Source organism: Caloenas nicobarica, chromosome 3 (assembly GCF_036013445.1).
Source record: "Caloenas nicobarica isolate bCalNic1 chromosome 3, bCalNic1.hap1, whole genome shotgun sequence".
Taxonomy (NCBI): Eukaryota; Metazoa; Chordata; class Aves; order Columbiformes; family Columbidae; genus Caloenas; species Caloenas nicobarica.
Genome location: NC_088247.1, coordinates 12,418,161 through 12,437,025, shown reverse-complemented (window position 1 = coordinate 12,437,025; position 18,865 = coordinate 12,418,161). Strand labels below are relative to the sequence as shown.

General features: G+C 36.2%; 1 protein-coding gene across 3 annotated transcripts in view; it reads right to left on the bottom strand.

Moving 5' to 3' along the window:
- Positions 1 to 18,865, bottom strand: part of SMC6 (structural maintenance of chromosomes 6) — a 34,735-nt gene that overhangs the window by 12,135 nt on the left and 3,735 nt on the right. For 2 of the 3 annotated variants that reach the window (XM_065632163.1, XM_065632164.1), the window contains 18 exons: positions 18,056 to 18,204; positions 17,092 to 17,209; positions 16,117 to 16,222; positions 13,881 to 14,017; positions 13,270 to 13,331; positions 12,507 to 12,587; positions 11,033 to 11,134; positions 10,735 to 10,854; positions 10,532 to 10,630; positions 8,727 to 8,873; positions 8,252 to 8,340; positions 7,621 to 7,785; positions 6,467 to 6,645; positions 5,233 to 5,434; positions 4,981 to 5,095; positions 3,160 to 3,320; positions 1,287 to 1,422; positions 280 to 360 (listed from right to left, as the gene is read on the bottom strand). In XM_065632163.1, coding sequence (XP_065488235.1) covers positions 280 to 360; positions 1,287 to 1,422; positions 3,160 to 3,320; positions 4,981 to 5,095; positions 5,233 to 5,434; positions 6,467 to 6,645; positions 7,621 to 7,785; positions 8,252 to 8,340; positions 8,727 to 8,873; positions 10,532 to 10,630; positions 10,735 to 10,854; positions 11,033 to 11,134; positions 12,507 to 12,587; positions 13,270 to 13,331; positions 13,881 to 14,017; positions 16,117 to 16,222; positions 17,092 to 17,209; positions 18,056 to 18,199 — 2,244 coding nt within the window. In that variant the 5' untranslated portion in view covers positions 18,200 to 18,204. The remainder of the gene's footprint in view (positions 1 to 279; positions 361 to 1,286; positions 1,423 to 3,159; positions 3,321 to 4,980; positions 5,096 to 5,232; positions 5,435 to 6,466; positions 6,646 to 7,620; positions 7,786 to 8,251; positions 8,341 to 8,726; positions 8,874 to 10,531; positions 10,631 to 10,734; positions 10,855 to 11,032; positions 11,135 to 12,506; positions 12,588 to 13,269; positions 13,332 to 13,880; positions 14,018 to 16,116; positions 16,223 to 17,091; positions 17,210 to 18,055; positions 18,205 to 18,865) is intronic. The other variant, XM_065632165.1, reaches the window with a different exon arrangement.

Below are 18,865 nucleotides of genomic sequence, written 5' to 3'. Positions count from 1 at the left end.
AAAAAGGGCAGAAGAGAGAAGGAAAAGAAACAGAACAAAAACAACAACAACAAAAAACCACCACACACCAAAACAAAATCAAACCTGTCCAAAAATAACTTCATGAAATCATGCCACTGACATAACTGTAGACATTCTGTAAATTGGTACATTTTTCAGTGTTTATCCAACTTGTACACTACTTGAAATCTACAAAGTTTACTTATTTCAAAGCACTGCCAACATTAAAAGACATTACTTCGTATCCTTATTAGACATAATTTGATATTCTATTCTTACTAGTGTACGGATGTCCACTGATTGGTGTTCTTCCATATTTTCAAGATCGGCTATTTCTGCATTTGTTCTTCTTATTTTTACCTGAAAAGAAAAAGAAAATAAATATTCTTAAGCTTATCTAAAGAGAAAAGTTCACATTTGTTCATTTAAGTCAACACAGAAAGCAAGACATTTGGTCTTCTCATTTCATTAGTGCCAACAAAACACAGAATTCTTCCCACTTACCTACAGAATCCATTTTTACAAGATATAACTGAAAGTCACGCACGCTTTAAATCATTAAGCTATTATTGCATTTCCATTCAATATGACAATTGAATATAATATACTTTATTTTTCCTTCAAATATCTATCTTCAGCAATTTGAGTCTACGTGCCAGGGGGTTTTTTTGCTGGTTGTTCTTTGTAATTTACTGAATATAAACTTATATAGTATGTATTATCTTATATCGCCTAACTGTAACATCATTGGCCACCACAGATATATATCCTACCTAGAAATACTGGAAAACAAAGAAAGATGACTAATAGTTGTAAAATGTTTTATAAAGAAATTAAAAGAAAACTTCAAGGTGACATATTCAGCATATTAAAATGGATTAAGAATATAAATGAAAAGCATGAAGAGAAACAAGATTCTAGGAACGAAGAGGTGAGACAACAGAAAAAAGGAGAGGGAAGAGGGAAAAGAAAGTTGCATCAAATATTGCAACAACTTCCTATTTGTGTCAAAAAAGCAGTAGAAATTTGAGAGATTTAGCACAAGAGGAAAAAAAAAAAGATACCATACAATAAATGGCACATGCTGGGATTGATGTGACTTCTACCGTTCTGTTCTAAACGATGAACAAAAGTAAACAACATGAAAGCAAACAACAAAAGGATAAACAAACAACAAAAATAGGGGTAAACATTAAAAAATATCATCCACCAAAAAAAATGTAGAAGTCAAAATAATAGGGAAAGACTGACCAGTTTCTAAAAATTAACACTGTACCTATTTTTACCTGTAGTTCTTTTTGGTGTCGTTGATGACCATGAAGATGCCCTTCATTCTGCCTGATCTCATTTTCAATGGAATATAAACGTTCCTGAGATGCTCTCAACTGTGCCTTTTTGTTTTCAACTTCTCTCTCCAAGTGACTTTATAGAAAAAGTGATATTGAGATATTATATATTACACAGATATTATCTATTACACACACAGAAATGCACAAATAAAAATTAAATGCATGGCAAGATAAAGGGTAAAAATGCACTCCCCTTAAAAAATAAAAACAAACAAACAAAAAAATCAGTCTTAAGTTTGCTGTGCACTGGCTGTTTTTAATGATCAGTAAAGAAACACCAAAGCTCTACAGCAGAACTCATGGTTAACAATAAGCAGAGAGCTGCTTGATGGCCCTAGTTCAATACCCATCAGATCAACCATTCATGTAATTTGAACCATCTCTGACCCCTGTTCACAATTTTTGCAACAGGACAAATGTTTGGAGTAAACAGTGGTGCCACATCTAGAAATACTACTCCACCTTGAGAGAAAAGAAATACTTCGACTACGACAAAAAACTTCCAGTCAGAGAGAAAATATGTTAACGAGATATGAAAAAATATTTTATATAGTCTCATACTTTTTGTTCTACAAAGGATGTCATGACCAGAGATTTCCATCATTAATTCAGTTTGTGGTAAAACTATTTGAAACGCAAAAGAAAGGTATTTCTTATTACTATTTACAGATGGCAAAACTTTGATAGTATCTTTCACCCCTGCAGAAGCGGAAACCTTACTAATATTACATTAAAAATAGAATCTTAATACAAGTGTTTCATCCAACTTTTTTTATAGATGCATAAAATGGACTGAAAGTCTGATCCAGAATCAGTGTTTAATAAATTGCATATACTATTCCAGATAAATGTGTCATTGCTTTAGGCTAAGTTCTGAAGGAGGGGTGGGGAGATAAGAAGACATTTTTCCTTTTTAACTGGCCTATATTATTCCCCCATAGCAATGTTGGTAATGAAATGCCTGTAACGCTTCGAAAGTTAAGATAATCTTTGAGTGAAGTTCATTATATAGCGATATGAACAAAGTACAGTGAACTGACATATTTAAAACTTTTTTGAGTTTATGGAAATAGATTTTTAACACTCAATTCAGTCTACACCATCGGCTATTAACACTGAAATTACAATATTTACTTAATATGTCTGCAGTATAACCTGAGCCTCAAAATAAAAGTATTCTCCTGTCACCAATTTGCTAGGTGACAGTTCAAGTTTCTAAGCTTTGAAATATGTTTGCCTTTTTAAACTACTGTTTTGAAAGTAATGAGAAAAAAAATAAAAAACAAAAAATAAAAAGGGGGTGGAAGAAGCATAGTTTATCAGAGATACCTACACCATGAGTTAAGTGAAAAGCCTGAAAAAACACAGATGCAAAGTTTGAAAGCAGTAGGACTATGTGTGCCAGCACAGCTTTGGTTTCCATAATCAGGCTTCCTTTGCAGTAAACCATGATACCACTGTTCAGGTATTAGATTTTTAAAGAAACACCTTTGATTCCACGCACTTTTTCAGCAAGCATAAAACAAAAAGGAAGGCAGATTTCCTGGAGTATTCAGCCCAGCAAATCCCTCCTTGCTGGGCAGATTTACAAGCTGAAAAATATTTAGGTACAAGTCAGGTTTGTACCTATGACAGAAAGGCATTGACATGAAGAGGTTTTCCAGAATTCTTAGAAAGGAAGCATAAATCTAAAAAAAAAAACCACACCAAAAACTGGAGAGTATTGTATATGCAAAGAAACAAATATGCAATTCCACTCTTCATGTCAACATGTGCATTTTTTGCTAATACAGTGTTACAAGATGCTGACCTTATTTCTGCTTCAACATCTTGGCTTAGGAACTTGGGTCTGAGGTAATCGGAAGAGTAATATCGTCTTTCAAATACTTGATCACCTTCAGCAGTGAAAGCTTCTCGACAATTCTTTGGGGGCCGATTAGACTGCATTACTTCCCGAGCTCTACGGCTACTCTGAAAAATACAATGTCCTTATCATACTAATAGAAAAGCCACCATAATTAAAGACATCGATTTAAAACCTGCCTAGAAGTTGTGACCCAGAAATAATTTCATTTCCTAATGAAAAATAAGAAATACAGTAATAAAGGGATGTGAAAAAACTATGTCAAGAATCTGATTTTCTTAGTTGAATAAGACACTTGTGTTCTCAAAAAACTCAGTTTAGCTGCCCATTTATTTTATCATATTACAAATTTATCTACATTCTAAGTTCTGTAGTCTGATCGGTCCTTTATAATTTACTATGGAAAAAAATAAATCACTAAGCAAAAGGTCACTATGCATATTTAATTATCAAAAGGGGAATACCTATATAGGAAACAATGTTCCAAAGCAAACCGTGAAGTACATCAAACAATATTCATAGTCATTAAAATGTTTTTATCATGATCAAAAAATACATTGCTACCAAAATAGTACATAATCTTAATTCAATACCAGTTGATAGTCACCTCATTCAAATCCTACTTAACTGATTATTGCTGTCTTTTTTTATTTTACCAGACTCTATCTACAACTATGTTTCTTTGCCCTTTCTGATCTCAAACGTTTTAACTGTGCAGAGTTCAAAGGGGATCTGGTTGCTGTGGTAGGTTAAAAATAAATTAGGCTGTGAATGCTAACAGGCAGCTCCTAATTTCATGTAAGAGAGAGTGGCTGAATATCCAAAAAAGAAATTTTGAACTCTCAAGCAGAAGCCTGCTACACCTACAGCTGGTACCCAGCTACCAGTTGCTGTAGGGGCTAGTTGCAAGTTTTGGTAACACCCAGACTACACAAAACTGACACATCTGGAAGCCACCAATCAGTAAAGCAACATGAGACAGAGACAGCAGTTAGGAGACCGATCACACACACATAGACAATTTAGATGGGGAAACTAGAACACTCAGAGGCCCAGAAAGGTGGGGATGAACATCCCAGAAACAAAACAGGGAAGATCCTGGAAACCCCGGGGAGAGATCAGTAGACAAATCCCAGGGAACACCCAGGGATCTTGGCCAGTCACAGCCCACACAGGCATCTGTGAGCAGCTTCACAGTAGGAACCAATACATTTTCTGCCTGACCTTCCTGGACCAGCAGTGATTTCTCTGCAGGGGACAGGAGTTGAGATCTATGAAGGTTGTGTTGGGGGTGGGCAGGGAAACAAGCAAGGGTGTGGAAATAAAGAGCAAATGCTCTAGCCTTGCTGGTTCTTAAATAAATCCCAGTATCCAAATCCATTCACTATGGGTTGTCAGTTTACTCTGTCTTGACGATGACTGAAAACTGTGTCTTTTAGAGTTCATGGAATGCCAAGAGGCCCTTACTGGGACCCCTCCAGTGGAAACATCCGTGTGTGTGTGCGCTGCACTGTAGCACTGATAACTGATATAGTCAGGGTCTACTTGAGCCATTGGGGTCCTTACCTCTCCCCAGAAGGGAAAAAACAAACCCAAAACAAAAAACAAAACAAAAAAATCCCACAAAACAAAGAAAAAACACCACAACAAAAGCCCACATTTTTCTCTTTTGTTAATTACAGGCACTATCAGTGAAGGTATTGTATCCACCCCATAAAAAGAGAAAATGCTTTTCTTTAAAGACCAATAGGAAGCATAGAGTCTTACTTTAATCAGCAGGATTGTTTCTATACCCCTCACATCAATCAAACAATTGGCAACCACTGCGTGATCTATTTCCAATGCTGTGAGAACCGATGGGAATTCTGGATGATAAACTCCTCTGAAAAAAAAAAAAACCCCACACCATTCAAAGAGCACACATTAGATTCTTTAAAAAATATATTATTACAAATAGCTCTTTTCAACTAATAATATGAACCGTGAAGACTAAGCAATAAAATTCCAAACATAACTCACCTGTGTCTAACATCATAAATTTCATTCTGAAATTTATTTACAATTATTTGAGGTCTGTGTCCATGTGGATAATATTCTGCCATCAGTTTTTGAAGAGTTCTCTCATCACTATGATTATCACAGCAAAATGCCTGAACTAGGCTCTTTAAGCAAGATTCAACAGCCAAGGTCAGTTCTGCATCCTTTGGATGAATGAAAGCACCTAAATAAACGTAAGAGACAACACTTTAGAAGCCGTATTCCATAACAAAACATGCAGTAGTGCATTTTTACCACTCAAGGGGTTTACTTCGTTGTGTTATGGGTTTGGTGTTTTGTTGGGTTTTTTTGGGTTTTTTTGGTTTTTTTAAGAGTCTAAAATAAACTTTTCTTACATGAAGGAAAAAAAAAAACAAACTAAAAAATAAAAGAACTCCACAACAGACAAGCAACCCTGAGAACACAGACATATAATTTCTCTTCCTATAGAGACACCTATACATATTCAGGGGCCTACATTTTCTTCCAAGATCTTTGACAGGTTACTGCTAACTTCCACTAAGGTGTCAATTTTATGGCAGCTCAGCAGGAGTATATCGAGGCAAAAATTGCTTATCTACAATTTAATGCTTGAAGGGTGAAGGCAGAGAAACAGCTATGCTGCAAGTTAAACAAATATGAAGATTCCATTATATCGCTTGTCTTCAGTAGCAGGTGTGTTTCCATGTTCTCCTGCTGAAGCGATTACTTCCATTCACAAGCTGAAAATAGGGTTCACTGACAGAGCTGGTCAAAAAACAAATGAAACAACTTTACAAGAAAATCTCAGTTGGTTCTGTCTGAATTGCTCCACACAGAGCATCTCAAGTTTGACAAGCTCACAAGTCAGGCACTGGACATTTTGAACAAAGTCTGTCCGGGAGCTGGACAGTGCTGTCATCCCCAAGGAACGAGCAGCCAAAGCACAGGCATCTGATGCTTAGAGTTTACCATTGTAACTACATAAAATAACTTAATAAAAACAGCTGAAAAATTAGGAAAAACAGTAGGTGTAACTAGTTAGTGTGATAAAAAGGATAGAAGCAAAAGATAACCTACCAGGATAAAACCTTTAGTCCAGGAAGTACAGAAGAAAGATATTAATATATCTGAAGCTCCTTAAAGAACAAATAGTTTTTCTAAAAGATCACTGTTTACATTAGCAGCCATGCAATAAATCCCATGAGAAAATATCTTTTTCAGCAGTCATTCTTACCTAAAGGTCCGACAGGTTTGTGTTTAAAGCGCCCTTGTCTATAGGCTGTTTCAACTGCTTCAAGAAACGCTGGTACATGTGGTCCAAACCTTTTCAAGGTATTTGTTTTACTATCTTTCAGCTCTCTCAGATGTTTCTGCTTGGCATCCAGTGCTTGTTTCGCCTCAAAGTCTTCTCTCCTAAGAGAACAGAATTTTTTCAGTAGCAGCAGCTTATGAAGCCTTAATTTGATTAAAATAAAGTCTCATTTTTCAAGTACAAATAGGATAGTGCATCAAGACCTCAATACTTCAATGTACAGCCAGCTACACACATGCCAAAATATTTTTATAGTTTCAAGAAACATGAGACAAAAAAGCAAGAAAATTACTACTTTGCAACTGTTTTACAAGGCTTTTTTATTTCTAACAATTTATAATAAATTTTATTTCTAATTATACATTTCCATTTCATTGTCTTCTACAAAGGTCTTGAACAGAACACAAAGTAACTGCAGGTTACAATAACTGATAAAATACATTTAAACTAATACATCAAGTGCAACCATTTTCAAATCTCTTAAGACAATAAGTGACAACATCACCATAATACCACAGCCATAATCCCCTCTGGTAATCATTGTTCAAGTTCAGGTTTCCAAATCAAAGCCAACGAGTGCTTTGTTTTTCTATCTCTAAACTGGTATTTTAACCACTTGCTTCAAAGTCTCTATAAATTTGCCTTTAACTATAGATACAATAATTACCCTTAAGTGTTATCTATTTCCTTATATTGTTTTATATATCTTGTGACACCATATCAGGATGTACTAGTGTATTAAACAACATGAAAAATTTAAATCATAATCTGCCCATAGGATGATAAGAGAATAAGGGACACATCGTGGGAGGAAGGGCATTAAACTGACAGTATGGATTTATATCAGGCTTTAAGTTAGTAACACCTTTCACCTTTCATGACAACACAGTTTTCTTAATTTTCCAAAAGTTTCTAAATTAAGTCATGTTGTACCAAAGAAAAAAGTTTAGACAGTCCTAAGATAAAATAGGAAAAAAAAATAGAAACTGGAGCCTAATACCTCAGGGAATGCAGGTACATAAAAGACCTCTTGTAACTTGAAAGTAACACAGTTATATTCAAAAAGTGTAACTTACCTAAGTCTTGTATGTTCTTCCTTACACTTATATATAGCTTGCTGAAACTGATCCACCTGTTGACCAATCATTATTTCTTCATCATGGAATGCCTTTAACTGTTCCCTTAAGTGTGCAATTTTCCTTTGTCTTTCCAACTTTTCAGGCTCTGAAACCTGATTCGCACTAGAAAAGATCATACATCAGTATTTTAAAACCACAATGACGATTTATAAGTGACACGAACTTTGTTTTATTACCTGTATCATACAAAAGATTTATGCCTCAGAAAGTTATATTTAAGATTCTGTGCATTTACTAGGTCTGCAAAGCATAGATATCAATGTATTTATTTTTTATTTGTAATCGCACATAACTGTCTTGTTTTGCAACACCATGGAAGCTTGAAAATGTATATCATCACCAACAAAAAAGAAAACTTTTTTTCTACCCAATTACCTCATCACCTTCTAGTCAAAATCTTGTTTGCAAAGAAGCAGGATCAGAAATATTTAAATATTTAAGTGGACCCTGCTGAAGTTTAAATCAGTATTTTCTGTTACTGCAGATTTTCTCATTAATCAGAAGAGCTCACTCTCTGCACACCTATACCTTAATAAACATACACTGTAATCACTAGATCTGTATTTACCTGCTTTTCAGTTCTTCAATTCGTTTACATAACTGTTCATCATCTTTTCCCAGACGTTTTAACTCAGTTTGGGAACGATTATAAAGCACCTATGAAGGAAATACGATACAGTAGTTTAACAAATAGAAACAAGAAAAATTTCAAAAGACCTACAGTTTTGAGGAAATAAACATTAAAACTGCATCAAAACAGACAAACAATTTGAATTTCAAGAATGTGAAAAAGCAATAGCACAATTAACTTGAATCATATTTATTTTTATCTAAGCTTAACACTGCTTAGCACCCATGTAAAGATATAAATCCCATGGCCCCCAAACAGAAACTACTTGCAAGTCAGGCAAGAAATTGCACCTATTTGAACAGCACTATGGATTCTGGAAGCCTAGACACAGATGGAGAAGTACATATGGGGAGAGCATGGACAAGATTAGAGCTTTAGGCTGGTATGAACTTTGAAAGTTCTTTTTGCCTACCTCAGCTTCATTGACTGCTTTTCTTCTTGCCTGCACATCAGCCTTTAAAGAAACACACTGAGGATGCAGGGCTTGTGCTTCCTCATTTATTGTTATTAACCTGTCTTGTACTGCTTTGTACTTTTCTTCTGCTTCCTTCACTTTTGCCTTCAGCGCAAAAAGAGAATGATACACAAAGAGTAATGAAGCAAAACTTTCTTCAAAACCTCTTAATGCTGTAGAAGAAATATCTCTCAAAAGAATCCATCTGACATGTCTCATTTAGGTTTTTTGCTAAAAAAAACATAAAGCAAATCATTGCCACTAAGGATAGGCCAAGATAAAAATTACTAAAGGAACATACTCAGGAAACCAATGGACTACCCAATCTGCGAAGTAAACAGCAGCCTTCTTTTCTAACTCATGGTTTACTCAAACACAGGACTCTTAATACAATAAGGCCAAATATCACAATATGGAACGAAGTGAAACCAGTATCCGGACAATCTTCCTTCAACACTACATAGACATGTTCAGCCATAAAGTAAAAAAGCCTCAATTGTAAAATAAATATTTTTTTTTAAACATTGTCATGGCTTAATCCCAGCCAGCAACTAAGCACCAAGCAGCCGCTTGCTCACCTCTCCCCAGTGGGAGAGGGGAGAGAATCAGAAGGGTAAAAGTGAGAAAACTCATGGGTTGCGATAAAGACAGTTTAATAAGTGAAGCAAAGGCTACACACGCAAGCAAAGCAAAACAAGGGATTCAATCACTGCTCCCCATCGGCAGGTAGGTGTTCAGCCATCGCCAGAACACCAGGGCTCCATCACACGTAATGTTTACTTGGGAAGCCAAATGACATAATTCTGAATGCCCCCCATTCCTTCTTCTTCCTCCAGCTTTTATACTGAGCATGACATACAATATGGAATATCCCTTTGGCCAGTTGGGGTCAGCTGTCCCAGCTGTGTCCCCTCCCAGCTTCCCATATACCTGGCATGGTGTGAGAAGCTGAAAAGACCTTGACTACTTAGTGACATCTACAACACCACTGTATTGTCAACAACATCCAAAACACAGCACTACACCAGCTACCAGAAGAAAATTAACTATCTCAGCTGAAACCAGAACATTTAAAAAAAAAAAGAAAAATGAGTGCCAATTCAGAAACTTTGGAGAAGGTGTTTTAAAAGACTGAAAATTTCAAAATAATGATGCCTAGTGTTTCACTGCAAAAGATATATTTCACATGTGTATCTGAATGCTTGGCAAAATTATTCTTTCTTGCTACCTACATAAGTCTTAAGTACCATCCAAAGAGTGTTAAATTTCCAGATGTCTCCTGAAATCAGATACCGATCTTTCTACAGGCAACGATACCCAAGTAAACCTACATGACAGTTCTCTGAAAGATGCTCCAATGTTACAGAAGTAGATATCAAGTAAGTACTCTCAACAATAAAACAATTCCAAATACTGTTCACTGGTATATGCAATGTTAGTCATTTCAAATTCCCAATCAAAAAAATAACCCTTACCTGAAACAAAAGTATCAGCATGAAAACTACACACACCTCTACTAAACAGCACAAAACAAAATGTCCTGATATTATTATCCAATTAAATGTGGAATGCAAATGTTACTTCTAAGTTTTAGGCGGTTAAAAGGTATACAAATGGGAATGTTCTTAGCTGTTTGTGAAAAACTAAAATGGCCAGTTTCCATAGCTTACAAGCTAAAGGACAATCATAGTTTAAATATCATTTTTATTCTTGAGTCAAAGACCCAAAACCAGAGTAACATACAGTCTAAACCATATATGTACCTGGCACTCTTCTAGCTTCTGAACAAACTTCTCTGTATTTTCTTCTTCGGCTCTGATGCCTTCTTTGATGGGCTGTATTTCTTTTTCCATCTCGCTCACCTAAACAGAAGCATCTATTATCATTTTTCCGAATGTCTGCAGCAGATTGGGAATAACTTAAAGTACATTTCATATAAGGAAACATATTTTAACAAGACATTTACCACTGCCCATGCCATTTCATGTTTCAAATCTTCAAGACGATTTCGCAACTCATTCACAAACCCGAAGCTTTTGTAACGTTCCTTTTTTTCAAAATAAAGCTGCTTAAGTTCTTGAAGACGCTTAAGAAAAAGAGAGGTTCAATCATGAATGGAAAAAACTGTCATATAAGATGAAATCTTAGCAAGATTTTTCTTTTAATGTTATTGAGACCTAATCAAATCAAAACTATGTGTTTTAACTCCTATAGTTATTTCAGTGCTCAGATCTGTACTAATAATTACTTTAACTTTTACATACCTCTACTCCTTGTTCTATCTGATTACATGTATTCTCTTTAGTTTTCATAATAGATGAATAATCTTCTTTCATTTGTTCCAGCTGAGTTGCCTTCATAAAAAACTAAAAAGGAATAAAAAGATCCACATGTCAGATTCAGCAGCTTATCTAAGTGAACTTTAATTATCACGAAAAGATCACTCATCCCAATCTACATGCGTGCTGAATGATACCTAAAGTAAAATAACTAGTGGGGTATTTCTGAATAATGAACTCAGCAGTGTCCTATTTTTTTTTTTTAAGTTTATCTATGTCTTTAGAGAAAAGAAACTTTAAAAAAAAATGGTTTTGTAAGTGCATGACTGCTACAATAATGTTTCAGCTTGGTATCTGTATAGTGTCGAGGCCTTCTGTTTCTCACCCTGCCCTCCCTGTCGGGGTGTGCAAGAGGTTTGGAGAGGCTACAACTAGGCAGACGACCCCAACTAATGAAAGGGACATTCCATCCCATAACACATCGTTGCTGTAGTTTAACCCCAGTTGGCAACTAAACACCACACAGCTATTCACTCACTCCCTGCAGTGAGATGGGGCAGAGAACTAGAAGGGTAAAAGCAAGCAAACTGGTGGGTTGAGATAAAAACAATTTCGTAAAGTGAAAGCCGTGAACACAAGCAAAGCAAAACAAGGAATTCAATCACTACTTCCCATCAGCAGGCAGGTGTTCAGCCGTCTCCATCACACATAACAGTTGCTTGGGAACACAAAAGCCATCACTCCAAATGTCACCCCCTTCCTCCTTCTTCCCCTACCTTTTTATTGCTGAGCATGACATCACATCATGTGGAATATCCCTTTGGTCAGTTCGAGTCAGCTGTCCCAGCTGTGTCTCTTCCCAGCTCCCTCCTCCCCCAAACCTACTTGCTGGTGGGATGGTGTAAGGAGCAGAAAAGGCCTTGACTGTGTAAACACTGCTCAGCAACAACTGAAACATCCCTGTTTTCAGCACAAATCCAAAACACAGCCCCATATTAGCTACTATGAAGAAAATTAACTCTACTCCAGCCAAAACCAGTACAGTTACGCTCAGCAATAAAGAGGGAGAGCAGAGGGTTTAGGGGGCTTAGACATCTTTTCCTCAGGAACCAGCTGAGCATGGTCTACCCAGGGGAAGAGGTGAGTGACTGCCTTCACATCTCCTGTTTTGTCTTGCCTTCTTCCTCCCTACTTCCAGCTTTTCCTTCATTTTTTAAAAAATTTCTATCTCAACCCACAAATTTTCCTGCTTTTACTCTTCCTTTCCCCTTCTCCCATTCCAAGTGCAGGGAAGGGAAGTAAGTGAGTGGCTGTGTAGTGCTTATTTGCTTACCTGAATTAACCCACAACCAGTCACTGAAATTAAGAATTCTGATTTTTTTTCCCTCCAAATGTCACCCCTAAAGATTTGAAATCAGTATTTTAATGTTTAATCAAAATGTTCAACAATTTTTCTTACCTTGTACTTGTCACCTTCATTTTTAGACTGCAAAAAGTGCTTACTCATTTCTTGGGTTAGAATAGACACAGGATTATCTACCTATAAAACAAATTACTTTATTTTCATTTTAAGTAAAAAAGTTCTCATGTAACTGCATATCTATGAAAGTGAGTAAACCACCTCCCTGTTCCATGTCCAGCAATTTTGTAACAAGCTGAGAGAAGCAGATCCAGAAATTAAGGTTTCTACTCCTTTTTTTTGACTACAAAAAGCTCACAACAAACAAATGAAAAATTTTAAAAAATCCAACTTCATCAAGTACAAACTAGAACCACAACAAGGACAACTAAGGAACTGTTTTCAGGAGAATAACTGACCTCTAGAAAGACAGTGCCTATTTTTTTCCAGTTATTTAACAAGATCAGCATTAGGAATTTTGTCCAATGCTGTTTAATTTCTCATTATTTAATTGATCAAAATACTGCATTAAATGCAATTAATTTCCCTATATATTCTTAAGGAAGTTTCCACAAAATAAAATCAATCCATACTAACAGAAGTTTCTAACATCTGAAAGGCTGAATATGTTGAATATTTTAAACTTCATGTGCACTACCTTTCCTTAATTACTTACGTAGCAAAAACAGTCCCAGATTTCTGCAACAGCAGCAGTGGACTTCTCTCATTTAATGAAAACGGAACACTGCTTTTTATTTGAAGAATCATAACATCACATGCTGATGTCTTAAACTGCACAGAATTTAAACACTGTAATAATTACCTGTATATTAAAATGATCCAGTATTCCTATGAGTTCCTCTTTCTTTGAAGAAATTAAGGTCCCTAATGGTAAAAAAGGGAAGGAAAAATACCAGTAAGTCCAAATTAAAGAGATACACAATGCCCCAGAATTTTGTTCAATTTACTGGTTCTTTGTAAATGTAAAAAACGAGATTAGTATTTTTGTAACACAAATCTAGTTTTAAACGAGAAACACTGGTTGGTTGGGGGTTTTAATCTTTCCAATATATTTACATTTGTACAGAAAGACATCTAATTACAGTCCCTCCTTGCCTCATAAACCCTCTGTGACAGAATTTAGGTGAATCAGCAAATTCCACAAAAACCACAAAAGACTGAAAACTATGTTCAGCTTCATCACACTAGAAGATTTTCATAAAGACAAATAGTGTATGACCTCACATCATGCAGACCCTGACACAACTGCTTTTGACATGCTAAAATATTCTTAATCTAAGGTAAACTCAAAAAAGGACATCACCCTTGAATGATGAATAAAATGAGAAACATTATCCTTTACTAATATGAAGGCATTTAAAGCAACAAAAACATTTAAAGAGCTAAGACAGAGCAAAACAAACTACCACCAACCAGATTTGCTTTTCAGTCTGTAACTTCTGCTTCCATCCAGATTAATGTGCTGACTCACAATAATAGAGTCACCATACACTTCTGGTTTAAATGCATCTCTGCCTTGGTTTCGCAATGTTATGGAAATATCTGCAGAACTAGAAAATAAAAGTAATAAAAAAGACAACTAGAATTAGTTCCAAATCTAAAAAAAAATTTAAAAATCACAGTCTATTTTTCCACAAAAAATTGTCATGTTTTGTACAAGTCACACAGAGTTGTGGTAAACGGACTTAAATTCAGCTGGCAGCTGGTCACGAGTGGTGTTCCCCAGGGCTCAGTACTGAGGCCAGTTCTGTTCAATCTCTTTATCAATGATCTGGATGAGGGGATAGAGTGCACCCTCAGTAAACTGAGTGAGAGTGTTGATCTGCTGGAGGGTAGGAAGGCCATACAGAGGGATCTGGACCAGACGGATCGTTGGGCTGAGGCCAGTTGTATGAGGTTCAACAAGGCCAAGTGCCAGGTCCTGCACTTGGGTCACAACAACCCCAGGCCGCGCTACAGACTCGGGGAAGAGTGGCCGGAAAGCTGCCCGACAGAAAGGGATCTGGGGGTGTTGATTGACAGGCGGCTGAACATGAGTCAGCAGTGTGCCCAGGTGGCCAAGAAGGCCAACAGCATCCTGGCTTGTATCAGGAATAGTGTGGCCAGCAGGACTAGAGAAGTGATCATCCCCCTGAACCAGGTGCTGGTGAGGCCGCATCTTGAATACTGTGTTCAGTTTTGGGACCCCCACTACAAGACATTGAAGTGCCAGGAAGAGTTCAAAGAAGGGCGACAAAGCTGGAGCACAGGTCTGATGAGGAGCAGCTGAAGGAACTAGAGCTGTTTAGCCTGGAGAAAGAGGCTGAGGGGAGACCTTATCGCTGTCTGCAACTACCTGTTGTAGCATGGAGGGTGTTGGTCTCTTCTCCCAAGAGAGGAAATAGCCTCAAGTTGCACCAGGGGAGGTTTAGATTGGACAGCAGGAAAAACTTCTTCACAGAATGGGTTGTGAAGCACTAGATCAGGCTGCCCAGGGAGGCAGTTGAGTCACCATCCATGGAGGTGTTTAAAAGATGTGTAGATGAGGTTCTTAGGCACATGGTTTAGTGGTGGACCTGGCAGTGTTAGATTAACTGTTGGACTCATTTATATTAAAGGTCCTTTCCAACCAAAATGATTCCATGATTCTAGATTTAAGTCGTGTGAGCCAAAACAGCGCTGGAAACATATGGCCAGAAAGGCTTCCATCTGACCTGCTTGCACCTTCTATGCTTCAGAAAAATCGTGAGCCAAAAGCAAATAGTTGTGAGAACAGATTTCCCCACCTTCCCTTCCCATCTGAGCGCCCCCATCACTGGGCTGCGGAATCAAGCTGCTTTTTGGCTGTTGTCCTACCCCAAAACTGTCTTCTGTAGAGAACAGCTGCTTAGCTTCTACAGCCATCTCTAACCAAAGTAATGCACAGCAGAATGCTTAAGGTGTTCTAGAATAGATGAGATGTGGTTTCAGTTCTGAATTTATATTTTCTTGTTTCTCAAGTTAATGCTGAAACATTAAGTTATTATACATAAGGCAGGTGCTGCAAACAATTTTACTCCAAACACCTCTGAAAGGAAAAGCCTGGGGCTCTGAGTTACAGCTTTAGGTAAATGCAAACTTTTAAACCTTATTTCCTATATTTTTATTGATTCCCCTGAACATGTTATCACCAGTCTTGCAGCAGACATGAATCCACTTCCCGCACGTTTAATAATCCACCTGTATGCCAAGGTCTTTATATTGTATATTCATTCATGTCACCACAAAGACAGAAAAAGAATTAACGTCATTGCTCGCAGAACAATCATAACTAGGTTTCTATTATTTTTTTCTTACGAACTCAGTTCTTCTGTAGGATATTCAAATACATCATGGAAGTGATATACAAGAACCAGACAATATACAGGACGTACCACTACATTAGCTAGTTCAGAGATAACAGTATGCTACAGGTAAATTACTGGTACAATATCTAATGTGGTTTTTGTTTCTAGTTTCGGGGTTTTTTTGTTGAAATATGGTCTCTTCACTGTTACGTTTTTTATTCAAATCTGGTAGATCCCACAAGAGAACACAGGAAAACAAAGGTGAACAGAAAGCTGATCAGCCAACCTGAATCACAATCACTAAACAACATGTTGAACTTTAATACTAAAAAAGTTTTACTTACTTCTCGCCATCTCGTACAAACATTTTTAATGAGGAACCTCTATTAGTTGCAGTGGCTTTTCCACCAAGTCCAACAATAAGAGCAGTTAATACAGAACTTTTTCCACCTGTAACAGAAGCATTGAACTTTTTTAAAAAAGAAGTTCTGGCAACTCTTTATCCAGTTCACTAATACTACAAATCTTTGTTTGACTGCTTATGTATTCATGTACTTAAGGTCCAAATTCTGTCTTCCTTGAACAAACACATAAAATGGCAATAACTCTAGAAAGACATATACCACTTCCAAGGTTCCCCTAAAAAAAAAAAAAAAAGACACACACACAAACAGAAAACAAACAAAAAAGGAAAAAAAACCCAACCAACCAAAAATCCCCAAACAAACAAACAAAACCATGCTGAGCCAAACTTGTTACTTCTATTTAGCAATTTGCATTCAACGAGATGTCCAATCTCAGGAGGAAAGAACCTCCCCTCCCTTACAAACATAGAGAAAACATGTATATATCAGAAGAAATCAAATTCACATTCCATTTATACAACTATCTGAAAGGTTTTAAGTTCTCTTTCAAAATTTATGTTTAATTTTTGAAATTCTCTCTCCAAAAGAAGGGAACTTGCATAAATAAGCATCACTTCCTTCTCCTATAACAGTTTCTACATGACATATACTGGGACGATTACTGTGCATCTAATAATGAACATATGAGTGCCTTTAGCTTAAATATAAATTTATGTACAATTTAGCTATGAAGATTTGTATTCACATCATCTTTTGCAAATCGCCAAATTTAAGACCTAACTTTCTCACCAGCCTTGAACTACTGGGATAGACCTGTCTGGTACCCAAGTCCAAAAGTGAATCCGTCTCCATTCCTAACAGATGGCTAGCAATTCTTTTTCAAATAAAAATTACATCTCCTAATGTATTAACAAAAGTGTTCTTTGACAAAGAAATGATGTGATTAATACTTACTTCCATTGTTTCCAACAACAAAATTGAGATTGGATCCAAACTGAAAAGGCCCCAACATCGAATGGCACATGAAGTTCTTCAGCTGGATACTTTCAATTATCCCAACTTCCCCTACACTCTAAAGAATTAACAATTAAAACTGGTGTTTTGTATGCATTTTAATGAGATAGAGTTTATCTATTTTAAATAAAATGAGAGTTCAAATGACAGTACCATACAAAACAGCAATGGTTACAAGCTACAAGGAAATAGGAAGGCTTTCATGACACTATGAAAAGTTCCTTGCCAAAGCTAATCACTCACCTTCGGTAACTTTCAGTTCTCCCCATAACTAACTTACAATTAATCCAATATAAAAGAGAATAGGTTCTATACAGTTGTCAGAGCAGCAATAAAGCATATAATGGAAAGATTATTTTGTTATTTGAATAATACTACTTGTAAGAATTCTTAACCCAGCTTAGAACAAGGGAAATTAAATTAGATCAGGAAGGGAGAAATGAAACTGAAAGTAGGAGAGCACTTCAAACACTAGATTTTTTTTTTTTTTTTAGACATTTGAAAGTGTCAGCTATGCAAAACAAAAAAGTGTTTGGTACTTCTTTTAGTAAATAACTTGTTTTCTAAATATTTTCTCTGCTTTTACTACAACCATAAACCAAATATACCATACTTGTATCAAACCAAATATGTTTCCTTTATTCAGTTATTTAACAACTACAGTAGTATTCATTCTATATAACCGGAATACTGTTATTTTATGATCAACAGTTATAACTGGATAACCCTAAAGAAACAAGGTAGGAATGAACTCATACAGAAGTCCAGACCTCTTGTTTCTTTTACATCGGTTCTACCGAAGCCTACAAGCAAGGTATTTATTTCAATGTCAACCAAAGGCACAGAACCTTCTTATGTCAAGTTTTTCTTATATCTTCCTCCCCAAAACTTTTAAACAACCTACCGACAGTAAAGAGAAACTACTATCAGCTGTCGACTGTGAATTTTCTTCTTCATTAGACTCATCGCTGTGTTCATTTGTGTATTCTTGTCTCAGCCTTTTATGGGATCCAGGCTTTGAAATACTTTCTTCCTTTCTCTTACTCATGAGTACTGAAAAACAAAAGTAATGAAAGATTGTAGGTTTCAGTCTTCTACGTGAAAACATACCTACAGATGATAGCACAGACACACTAATTTATTTACTTCAGTAAAAGAAACTTTGAAAGATCATAGCAAACATTGCAACAAACAAATACTTTTTCAGAACTGAAATCTCAGTGAATTTAAGCCTAAGCTTACTATGAAGAAGCTGTGCTAGAACAAAAGAAACACTTCATTATTCTAACCAAGTTGAATTTGTTTGTTGACTAACAACTAAATCAACCTTGATTCTGTTTTCCTTGGTATATTAGACTTCGGGATATTTGCCAGAATTGATTTCAGTTAGTAATGGAGTTGAAGATTAAGTTGTAAAAAGTACATAACTATCATACTATGATCATTGTCAGCCATGCTGGTTTGATGAAAGTGAGCTGCACAGACAAATATAAAATGTACTAATTATATGTGGTTGACAAACGGCTAGAAAATTAACATGCAGAAGACATAAAAGTAGAAATAAAAGAAAATTTAGATTCATAGCATTGCTCCTGTGCTGTTTCTTGCACACAGCCACTCTGTTTTTGTGAGGCAGTGTAATGGAATAACAGTAAACAAAATGCTGTAATATTACTAATGAAGGATAACAGTCCTCTATATAGACAATATACAC